This window comes from Helianthus annuus, chromosome 12 (assembly GCF_002127325.2).
Source record: "Helianthus annuus cultivar XRQ/B chromosome 12, HanXRQr2.0-SUNRISE, whole genome shotgun sequence".
Lineage (NCBI taxonomy): Eukaryota > Viridiplantae > Streptophyta > Magnoliopsida > Asterales > Asteraceae > Helianthus > Helianthus annuus.
The window spans coordinates 77,073,084-77,085,898 of NC_035444.2; the positions used below are offsets into that span (position 1 = coordinate 77,073,084).

The following is a 12,815-nucleotide window of genomic DNA, read 5'->3' on the forward strand; positions in this document are numbered from 1 at the left end:
GACCAGAGCTCCTGGCCGATCGGTTGACACTTTCCTCTTTTAGATCCTATAAATAGCTCTGTCATTGTCACTCTTTCTACTTTTGGAAAGCTCTGACCAAACCAGCCTTGCTCTTCACCTTTTCTCAAATTTCTCTAAACTCCGGTAAGTTTTCACTCTAATTCTTGTACGTTTTTTATCATTACATGATTCTAGACCTTTCTATCTTTCAAAACTTGATTTCTAACCGTGAAATCACCAAGATCTAAGTGTTCTTGGGTGATGTCATCATGGTGTTCTTGAAGAACATCATACTTTGGCCTCATTCAACCGTGAATAGCTTAGATCTGACCGATTTGCACATAAACAAACTAGGATTTGTTAGAATCTTAACATTTTCATGGAAGGATTTCCAACTTTCTTTCAACTCTTTTACACTTAAAACCTTAAAACCGATAGAAACGGAGCTCGAACCAACTAACTAACCATTCTAACAGTCAAGAAGTTCAAGATTCGGATTCTATCTACGAGGTTCACCGATTTCGGGTTAAACATCAAACTACCGTTCCGAACAGTTCATCAGCCGGACTTGGGTGATTCCTGTCCGAACCAGTGAAGCAAGTAAGAACCCACGCTCTATGGTTTAACTCGCTGTCAAAATATACCTTGAAATCAAGACAAATAATCAAACAGCCAAGTGTTAGACGAAAGGCCGACCAGGTCAGAATTACTGGCCGAACGGCTAGGCTGTTCGAACGAACAGCCCAGCCGATCGGACATACCAGCCGATCGGACATACCAGCCGATTGACCGGGCCATCCGATCGGCTAGCACATGGTCCCACACTTTTCAAACTTCATGAAGTATGCTATTGACGAAGTGGTGTTCGATCGAATATGCTACTCGATTGGTAAACATTACTCTTCGGATCATGAGATACTATGCTTCAACACTTAATCGGTTTTGCAAACTCGTTCGTAGTATGGAGTGCCACCCGATCGAGTATGTTGTTCGATCGAGTGACATCCTGCTGAGGACTACTTCTGAAGTTCCTAACCGATGGGCTAAGCTGGGCGATCGAACAGACCGTTCGATTGATCGACCTGAATTTAAGAACACTTCAGTGTTCCCAAATGCTACAACGAAAACTTCAAAAGTTCAAACCATCACACGCAAACACATCAGAGGAAGAAACAATCCACTCGGATGGTCCAGCCGATCGAGCCTACCAACCGATCGAACAGGACTGTTCAAACGGACTTCCAAGCCGAACGAACAGCCCGTTCGATCGAACCTGCTGTTCGATCGACCAGGCTATTCGATCCATTTACACTTGTTTGCATTTCCGCGTTACTCATCATTATGCTATCGAACTATTCAGGCTAACCCTACTCTCAGCGCTCCCTTCAATCCATAATCAATCACTGTGAGTATACTCGAATCCCTTTTTGCTTTAGCACTTTTGGGTGTTACATACGTTACTTATCAAAATCACAATCGAACACACTATTCAAACTATTTGAACGCTAACCGATTGCATGTATTACGTGACTAAATGTATGCCTGTTGTTATGTTTACACGTGGAATGCTGTCTACCTGCCTTAGCAACGTAGTACTATAGTTTGGACTCAGCACCCGTTCACACGGGGGTTGTTAAGGACAATTACTTGCATGGATTACGGTGGTAATCATGTATTGCGAACTGTCTCGGACAGTCAACCCGCAGTCGTTGGTATCGATAGGTCCATGTCGATAATTAACATGCATCATTTCCCTCTGTGTACGTTCTGGTTATGCGTAAACTATTCGAACTCTATATGCTATTATTAAACTTGTATGCTCACCTTTACATTTTATGTATTGACTTTATTTTAATGTATGTGACAGGTGTTTAAGATATATGCTTGCTAGGGAAGTGAAGCTAGAATAAAGCTTTAGAGGCCCCCAACAAATAGTTGTCTGTCAGGAACAAGCAACTAGGGCATAGTTGTCTGTAGATCTTGTCAGGTTGGGTCTTTAGGAGCATTTGAACAATATTTATGTTTTGTATTAACTTAAATCTGAGTTGTCGGAACAGAACTACTTGTTTGGATGTTATCTGTAATAATGTATTTGTTTATTCGGGATACGGTATGGGACGTATATTTAACTGGATTATATAGATAGTTGTTATGGAAACTTCTAAACAATCTGTTTCGCTCAGTGCCATGCCCCGATGATTCCGCCATCGGTTGGGGTGTGACAGTACGAATGACCTTGTAGGTTCGTACGAATCAACCTTGTAGGTTCGTACAAATGAACATTCGGTTCAAAATGTCAATTCGTTCCAAGTCAGTCCATTCGCACGGATGAGCAAATGCCTAAAAAAAGCATTTTTTTGATCGCAATGACGAGTTGAGTCTCCAGAAAAAATTTGGTGGTTGAAATTTTTTTCGAGTTTTTAACGACCAAGCTGGGTTGTTCGGGGACACCGCCCGGGGCTTCAGCGAACAGATTTGATGGTGCGATCACATATTGTGGAAATTAGTGGGGTAGTCATGATACTGGTGCAGAATGATTATTATCTGGGTTATCTGACTATTAATGGGTCGTAACGTAAAATCCGTAATGATGAAAAACTGACGTTTTGGGGCAAAATTGTTATATTTTCGGCATAGTCAAGTTTTTCAGAGAACAGTAAGAACTGGATTGCCTAATTTGAGGGGAGTTCAGTGTAAGACATCAGAATTTGCAAAAAAAATGAGGGGGAATAAAAATTTTATATGAAATTCCGGCAATTTTGAAACTCTTGACAATGCAACAACATTCGGGTGGTTCCGACTTCAGATTATCCGGGAATGTGAATCTGATCATGGATGAAAGCTTCTGAGATCTGGATTATCCGGGAGGGTGAATCTGATCGTAGATGAAAGCTTCTGAGATCTTAATGCGTTACCAGATGATTTGTTATCCGATGAAGATTTGCTGATTGTGGAGAATACCGTTTACACGGATCAATTATTCAGAAGGTGCTTAAAGGTGATCACGGAAAACGGGATTTTAGATTTTCGTGGGTAATCACATATTTAAAGTTAACCAGTGTGGTATTCGAAGTTTCTATCAATTGCCGGTTGGGTTTTTGAACATTAAAAAGATCAAGCATACGGAATGCGATATCGATGGTGCTGAAATGGTATATCAAAAACCAAACGCGGATGTGGTTAAAGCTGAAACAGAGAAGCTTCATTGATTAGTTCCAAGTTGATTATTCGTGAAGATTGCAGTTGAGCAAATCAGAGGAGGAGTCGTGAACTGTGTAAACAAAGACCTGAAGATTCATTTCAGGGGGAATGTGTGTATAACATTGTCAAAGCAAACCCGGATCATCAATCAAGGGGGAATCTATTGAAGATTTCAAGATGCCTGATTGAAGTTGCGGTCACATTGAATCAACGCCTTGTCTTTATCTGTGTAAGTCGAGGGATCGTTGTTGACTACACTCATGTCATCACGAACGGTCATTGGGACGTGGGGTCCGACAGTGATTGAGATCCACTGGTTATAATCTGTATACTCGAAAAAGGTGACATTTTAGCTTCGGTTAACCCTTTTAGCTTCGATGGTCGCGTTGCAATTTCGGTCTTGAGTTCGGCTTGTACGAATCAAATTCAGTTTATTTGATGACATTTTGGTTGATTTTAGTTCAGAATTGCTGATCAGGGGTTAAATACGCTGGTTGTCAAGGTTCAGTGTATAAATAAGCTGACAACTCAGCAATTACGCTGATGATCTATGGTCAAAAACGTTGGTTTTGTTTGATCGGAAGACAAATACGCTGATGGTTCTTGGTACTATGGTCCGGTGACAAATGTTAAATCCGCTGACTCAAACAAAACAAGCAAAGATTTGGCTAATTATGCCGATCACCGTGATAAAAACGCTGTGGTTCTTTATCACCGACTTCGAAGTCGCCTTCGATTAAATACGCTGAAACCATGTCGCCGAGAATTATCAGCTACGCCGATATATTACTGGCGTATTTGTCAATTACGTGATCTTCAAGATAAACACGCTATATTAAAAAATATCTACACTGACTTCAAGTTTAAATACGCTGGACATGGCTTAAACACGAACAAAAATCCTCTAATCACTCAAAAACAACCCAAAATGCATGTTTCTTTGCACCAAAATGACACAAATGTTCACTTAAACCCTGATGAACAACAACCTAACGATTAATCACACCAGATCAAGCCATTTTAAGTTCAAAATTTTGAAAAACCTTGAAACTTTGGAAACTTTTGAAAAACCTTCAAAACTTGAAGAATCTTAACAAAAACTCAAACAATCAAGAGCACTAAGGCTCTGATACCAAATTGTAAGTCCCAAACAAGATCCGGATCAAAGTGGTTTGTTTGTTATCACCCAAACACCTATTGATTAGGTGTTTAAATGTGTAAAAGGTAAGAAAAATCAAAGATGAAGATGAAGATTCTTGTTTGGATCAAAACAACATGTGTTGTTTTAGTAATCCCAAATGATATGATCAATTGAAGCACCTGGATATCAGATTTAGCACAATAATCAACAAGAAAAGCACAACACATGAGATTTCACCAAAATTAGTCCAAGAACCTTGGCTAGCGTTTCATTGAACTCACATATATATAGTTACATACTAACCAACGTAATTAATAATTACGCTGGTATATTAAAAACGCCAAGTCTAGCAGCTATCAAACAATTACATTTTCACCCCCCTGAACTTTCTAGAACATAATAATCTTAATCAAAATAATCCATAACCTAACTAAGCAAGTACCAACGATCTCAAATGCTCTAACAGAAAGAGTAATACCTGAATTAGCTCTGGAATGAAGATATAAGAGAGGATCTTCTGATCTTTAAAGGGATTTAGTGAGTTATCTCTACCCTAAATAGCGCAATGATGGTTGACGTTATGACTTTTAACGTCTAGTTACATGTAGCAACGACTAGTCCGGATTTGATGGCAATATGACAGCTGTGAATCCTTATCATAACTGCCATATTGGGGGCAATTGTTAGGGCATAGGTTTTCTTAATTGTGGGTCATGTATCCTGAGATGTTGCATGGATCAATTAGCCTTAGCAGATGATGCAGGGACTTAGAGGATCAAGGATCCTTATCATTACTTATGATTTCTAACAATTGTTTTCTATGTTTTCTAATGTTTATGTGCAGGTTACGAACGACGTGGACAGAGTCTTAGCTGAATCTCGGACATAATTTTTTCAAGATGCCGCACGTGCTAATTTCACAAACGGTCGTGGAGGCTTGAACCTGGTCTTCGAAGAAAATCAGACTTAGTTGTTAGGTTGATTCAAAAGGTGTCGATCAAGTGTTAGTTATAATAACAACAATTACAAACACACACAGACATTCGCATACATAGCAACCAGAGCTCTCACAACACACTTAGCATTCAATTGTACCACATTAATCAACATCCAAAGTTGTAATCTTTTTCATTGTGCAATATAGTTGATAGTGATAGTTTTCACTATCTGATGTTTTTATGCCGACGATCTACTAGTGATCAAGAGCTTTTCCTCGTACAAATCTCTGTGTTTGATTACCTTATTCGTTTAACATTAATTTCATTATGTTCACCATTGTAAGCGTGGTCGGGATAGTCTTGTTGTACATAGCTCCGCTCACCACCGTAACCGTGGTCGAGATAGTTTGGCTGACTGTACGGATATTCAGCCTGAGGATACGGTTCACCTTCGTATCCGTAATCCGAATAGCCGTGTTGTGCGTACGAGTCTTCCACAGTGACATTCAAGTCCAACTGCACCGTATTGTCACGATAACGAATGCCAGATACAACCTCCTCCTCCCTCGTGTTGGAAGTGATCGGTATACCGTACGAGGCAGAAATAGCGGTTCCCTCGTAAGAATCGGGAATAACGGACTCCTCAAAGTATTGACCGAAAAGGTAGTTGCTAAACCACGACATCGTAATCACTGAAAAAAATGCTCAATTCAACAGAATTTTCACATTTCAAAAAAAAAAAAAAAAAAAAAAAACCAATAGAATCTCAACCTCAATTTTTTGAAATGGAAGAAAAAATTTTTGAGGATACGAGACAGAACGCATGGCCTGCCTCTTAAATGCATGAAATGGGGGTCGAAGCACCGCGCTTAGGGTTCAAAACATGACACTTTATGCGACATCGTACATAATATAACATCCCATCAAGTCTCGTCACCCTTTGTCTGCAGAAAGAACCCTAAACGCCCCGTTTTGGCCAAAGTGAGGCGCTTCAACGTACAGAACATGGATATCATACACCATCACATCACCTTTTGTCCAAAGCGAGGCACTTTGAGGGTGTGGAAATAAGGTTTGGAGTGTGTGAATATTAAGGTCCTAAAAATATGGTAATAAAGTTAACTAACTATTGTAGAGAACAGGGATATCATACACCATCAGATCACCTTTTGTCCAAAGTGGGGGGCTTTGGGGGTATAGAAATAAGGTTTGAGGTGTGTGAATATCAAGGTCCTAAAAATATGGTAATAAAGTTAACTAACTATTAAAATGATAAAAATGCTAACTATTATAATATTCAAACTAGATAAAATAATACCTATCAAACAAACTTTAATATAAATTATAAATCAAATAATAATAATAACTATGATAAATCATAAATTCAACTAAAACATCATCCTGTTTAACTTTAATATCAAACTTGTTACTTATTTTTCATTTCAAAATAGAAACACACATTATTCTTATTAATTCAAAATGGGTTGGAGAAAGAATTGGTGTTTCTTGTGACCCAGGTTCGATTCCCACCCTCTCATTATTTTCTACGGCATCCAGGTGAAGAGTGAATCCAGGTGGCGCTGGTTCGACTTGGATGGGAGGAGAGGTTTTACCGATTATTCCACTGTCGTGCTTTCGGGCGGGTGAAGGTCGGGTTTCCGCGCATCTGGGGGCGGTCCAGTAGTCGACCTTGGCCACAGCGCCCGGTGGCACGGTGGTTGACACGTCGTTCCTTGCTGTCAAAAGAAAAAAAGCGTAGGTCGAGGTGGAGCACGAGGTGGAGCACGGATCCACCTGTAGGTGCATCTGTTATACGTTGCAACAATCTTGTAAGTGTATCTGTTAGAAGTCCCGACGGTTTATAAATTGAGTAATCGTCACCCGTAAGTCGATCTTTAAATCCACCGGACACATATCTTGCTATTGATCTACTATCAGCACTGATCATTAGGAAGTTTCCATCAGCATGCTGCTTTTTTCGTATTTCGTTAGCAGATTCGATAACCCAGCGGTTACAACTTTTAATCTGGATATGCTCTAGTGTTGGGACGTACTTCATTTCAAGTGGAATCCCTTCAAGGAGATGGCAATTCTCCAAGAATAACTTCTTGAGACATGGGAAGTTGATGTCAGAGGCTTCCCACTTTGTGATATCCAACCCCACTAATTTCAAGAATTTTAGCTGCTGAAATGGTTCCTCGCCAGCGTCCCACATGGGCCCCACAAAAGAATTTTTTAGTAACTTTAGAACCTCGAGATTAGGTAAAGATTGAATTGAGGAGATGTCACTCCATGGAGCATGACATCCTTGTAATGTAAGCTTTTTCAACGAAGTAGGAAACACGCTGCAGGATTGTAATCTCACAGAACTTATCTTCAATGTCTCAAGGAAGGTGAGTGATTCGAAGTCATATTTAGTATCTAGGAAAATGTAACACGAAAGCTTCTTGACATTTGGAAAATACTTTTCCCAATTCTTAGTCAGCGCCACATTGGAAATGGTTTGCAAATTCATCATCGGTCTCTGAAGAGGAGGAAAAACAATTGTCCTGCGACACAGCAAAATCCGTAGATTCACCAAGTCTGATATGGTATTTGGGAGCTCCAAAGGATTATATGAAGTCCCCTCAATGATGAGGGTTTCAAGGCTCCAAAGATCGCATATTCTAGATTGGAAGAAGTCATCATTATCATACCGAACCGCAAGGTACCTTAAGTTAACTAATAATGATATCTCCTCTGGAAAAGGTACCATGGGACATTGTTTTAGGTCCAGCACCTTTAAAAGCTTCCAGGAATGGGAACTCTCACTAATGACATAACTTGCATTCCGGTAGCTATAAAAGTTCAAAAGTGATTGAATCCTTGTGGCGTTGGTGGTGTCAATGTAGCAATCTGTGAATATGCGGCGTGTCTTATATGGTGCAATGGCTGAATGATCCACTCCTTGTACTTTTAGGCAGGAATTTTCTTTTCTGGCTACTTCCAAGTAGAGCTCCCTCAAAACATCATGGACAGAAATAGTTTTGATGGCACCGTTAATCTTTCTGCACCGAACAACTATAAGATTTCTGTCAACCAGTTCCATCAAGTAATCCTTTGCAGTTTCCTCCAAGCTTCGATTTCTGGTTTCTTGTATAAATCCCTCAGCAATCCATAACCAAATCAACCTTGTTACTCGAAATGTATAGTCTTCTGGAAAGCATCCTAGATAAATAAAGCAACCTCTCAAGTGAGAAGGTAAATGGTTCAAACTCAAAGCAAACGTTTGCATTTGCCCCTTCAGGATTAATGAACTGCCACTTTTAGAAATTCTTTCCCATGACTCTTCGGTCGCTGATTCTTTTGCTAGAACTCCTGCTATGACAACCACTGAAAGTGGCAACCCTCGACAGTTTCTTGCAATTTGCATTCCAGGTAGACTTGACCAATCAGGGAAATGGTCGCCACGGAACACCTTCTTACGCAGCAACTCCAGGCTTTCTTCATCCGTCAAACTTCTTAACTGATGTATGAAACCATGTGGTTTTGCATGTAAAGCAACGGTTTTGTGGCGACTGGTGAGCAGAATTCGACTTCCGTTATCAAGGTTGGGGAACACAACTTTTAGATCGTCCCAAGCCTGAGTGCTCCAGATATCATCAATGACAACTAAATATCTCTGGCCCATAAGGTGCTGGTGCAACTTTTTACGAAGTTGAGGGTAATTATCCCTTGTATCAGGGTCTATATCAACTCCCATGTAAGCCAATAGTCGATTCAACACATCCTTTCTTTCATATTTTTGAGAAACAGTGACCCACCCGCGTACCCAGAAATGGTGAACAACAAAAGGATCACTGAATACTTTGGTAGCAAGGGTAGTCTTACCTGATCCTCCCATTCCAACAATAGAGACCACATCCAGCTTTCTTGTATCTTCGGTAAGCTTATCTCGTATGATCTCAATATCTCGACCAAGACCCACTACGATTCCATCCCCTACTGGTGAATTTCTGAAGCAGGAAGTTCCAACAGAAGCGGCAGATTGAGTTTTCAGACTGTTGGTTGTTGGAGAAGATTCCATCCTCACCTTTTGGATGATGCTAAAGAAATCCTCCTTGATAGACTTGATTGATCTCATAACATCCTCAAGATCCAGAGAGGTTTCAGAGGCATGAGATATTAGAGGTTGTATTTTACTTTTGAAATTGACATCGTACGCAAACAGATCTACCAAATCCTGTGCCTCTTCTGCTACATCTTTGAATCTTTTCTTCAGATTTCTTACTTCTTCAAGCTCGTGTGGGTCGTTTTCTGTATCAACGAATAGGGTTTGGATCATGGATCCAAGCTCTTCATAAAGCAGTTGTAGCTGAGGCCTTTTAGATAAGACTGATGGGTCGTTGCTGATCTGTGGAATGTCGTTACTGTAGATCATCTGCTTCAGTTTCTCCATGAACAGCTTCACCCCAGGGTATGCCATCTCGTTTCTTCCTTTGTTGCAGAAGAGGATTAGGGTATGTATAACCAAAGGTAAAGCTGAGCCTTTCAAAACAAAACAAAGGTAAAGTTGAGTGAAGTTTCAGTTGACTTGGGGGTGTTTGGGATTCCAATATAAACACCCTATATATATTACCCACTTGTTCATATTTTTTTATAAAAAACCCACTTGTTCTCTCTACTACTTCTACAATTTTTATGAAAAGATGCATCCATACCGACCCCCATTTGGTGTCCCCTCAAGACCCATAAACCCGAACACAACCCAACCGCAACAACCCTTTAACCTTCAAAACAAGGACCCGAACATGTTATCGTACGCTGCCTACTTGAGTGGCGCTACTCCATTCGTGCAACCCACTTTCGGATTTGGTCAAGCCGGCGGGTCGCTACCTTCACAACAACAAGCCGAACCCGATGTGGATATCGTGCCGGAGACGCAACCCGAAACGGAGCGAGAGACATCCAAACGAGGCAGAAGGTCGCATAAGAAGAAGGAAGCGAACGAACCTCGACGTAAGCATTCTTACCTTAGTTGGACGAAGGAGGAGGAATACACGTTGGCTCGGGCGTGGCTTGAGGTTTCGGAGGACTCCGAAATTGGTAACTTTTATATTTTTTTTACTTGTTTTTTCGTACACGTCTATTTTGTTTTATTTTTAATGTACAAATTTATATTTCAATTTTTAGCAAACTTTCAAACGGGCCCCGAATTTTGGAATAGGATTCGTGCACTCTTTTATAGCACGTGGGGTAAGGGCGAGCATCGTGACAAAGATTCCATTTCTAGTAAATGGAACGACATCAACAACAAGTGTCACTCCTTCCAAGAAGTGTATCAACGTAACTACGATAATCGCCCGAGCGGAGAAGGTGAGGTCGGGGTTTTAACGAAGGCTTTGGAAGAGTACGAGAGAAAGAAATGCCCTTTCCCGTACTATAAGTGTTGGGATCTACTACGAAAAAGTCCAAATTGGGCGGGCGTAGTGACCATGACGTCGAGTAGTAGACGTCGAGCTAAACGGTCAAAAACATCATCCTCCGTTGACCCTGAAACACCGACTTTCGATGCCCGCAATGTCGATCTAAATGAGGTTGTGGACGTTGACGAGCAACTTGAAGAAGAGTTGACCCGACCGCCCGGTAGAAGAAAGGATAAGCGAACTAGGAAAAAAAACGATTGAGTCGTCTTCCGATCTTGAGTTGAAGGAAGATTTCGAGGAGATGAACCGTCGTCTCCAAGACATTCGAGACCTCGGCCACAAACGTTGGGAGACTATGAAAGAACGCGTTGCCGAAACCAAAAAGTTTAACGAGATGCAAGAGGCGAGGCAAATGGAAAAGGGCATTGAGTTTTTGTCCAAACCGATCGACCACCTCCAAGGCGACGCGTTGATCCTTGCGCAAATGCATCACCAAAAAATTCGGAAAAATACGGACTCTAGATCTTCATCTTTTTTTTTTTACTTTTTTTTTATTTCCGTTTTTTTATTTATGTTTTTTTATTTCTAGTAGTGTAATTTTTTTTTTTTAAATTAATGAAGTATTTTTAGTTTTAAATTTAAAAAAATAAATAATTGTGTAATGATTGCATGGGCGTTATTGGGCATTATTCCCACTACGGCACTTTTGCAATAATGCCCAATAATGCCTCCATGCTGACTGGACTGCCACATGGCAGAAAACGCCCCATGGTGGGGGCATTATTGAGCTAACCACTATGCATGGTCTTATGGCTTTTTGAAAAGGTGTTTTTAAAAAAATGTTTGAATTAGCTTATGGGGTGGGAAAAACCAATAAGTCAATAAGTTGTTTTTTAAAAAATGTTTGGCTTAGCTTATTGATGTAAAATGACTAAAAGGACAAACAAATATAATATAAGGAGTGTTAAATCAGTGGTAATCTGGTAATTTGATATTTGAAGAATTATAAGCTGGTCAAAAAGTCACAATACTCTTTTTTCGTCTTTTCAAAAAATTATTTTGAAAATGACTTTTAGGTTTGTCAAACATTAAAACTCCTTTTTAGCTTTTAGTTTAAGTCAATAAGTTGGTTGGAAAAGCTTAGCCAAACATGCCCTAGATCTTGTTCCAATACTAAGGGGAGGAGAGGTGGTCACTAATGATAGAATTCTATGACTCCCAATATCCAATCAACTCATGCCATGTCATCAACCAATATTCTATTACTAGTGATAGAAATGTAGTGGGGTGGTCACCAGTGATACAATTCTATCACTCCCACTTTTTTTTTTTAATTTTTATTTTAAAATTAGAAAATAACAATAAAACGCTAAATTATAAATTTCATTAAAATTAAAAATAAATTACATAGCAAAATAAAAAAAACAACTAAACATTGGAAAAAAAAAACTAAACGAGTGGCATCTCCCAACCCCACTTTGCGCAAATCTCGTGCTTTTGTTGAATGACAATTGACGTAAACGGTTCGTCGAGATTGGCGTGCTTTTCACACAAGATTTTTAAATCATTTTGTCTTTCAACCGTTTTCAAGTGTCCCATGTACGCCTGCTCGCGTTCAACTTTTACGGACATAATTTTATCTTTTCTTTCTTCGGCCTTCTTGTATCGCGTCATTTTCTCCTCTTCGATTCCGAAGATCGACTCCGCCACCGCTTCCTTTCCTTTGCTTGACGATTCACCACTTTTCTTGCGTCGTGGCCTTGTAGGTGTATCTTCTTCAACGGGGTCGTCAACGGGTTGATCGGGTTCGTCAAGGGGATCGTCGTTTAAGTTCATTTGCGGCAATTTATCCGACGCGGAAGTCGTGTAGTTCCCCGAATCGGATGTCTTTGATCTTTTCGAACCTCCTCGTTTTTTTGGAGCCGTAGGACTACGCATGTCAACCAACTCAACCGGGACCCACTTCGGGTGATTTCTCGCAACTTCCCATGCCGCCACGTGTGGGAAACTCCTCTTTTTGTAGAGATCGCAATACTCTTCGGTGGCTTGTCGCATGATTGTCGCCTCGCTCGCTCCACTTTGTGGGTGTCGGTTCTACAAAAAATATAAAAGGTAATGTATTTTAAAAAA

The 12,815-nt window shown here is 40.3% G+C and overlaps 1 protein-coding gene across 1 annotated transcript; it reads right to left on the reverse strand.

Moving 5' to 3' along the window:
- Positions 1–6,625: 6,625 nt before the first annotated feature.
- Positions 6,626–9,862, reverse strand: LOC110895302 (putative late blight resistance protein homolog R1A-3). The gene has a single exon (XM_022142589.2). It carries the CDS (start codon positions 9,743–9,745, stop codon positions 6,890–6,892), a length of 2,856 nt encoding a protein of 951 aa, XP_021998281.1. The 5' UTR covers positions 9,746–9,862; the 3' UTR covers positions 6,626–6,889.
- Positions 9,863–12,815: the final 2,953 nt, after the last annotated feature.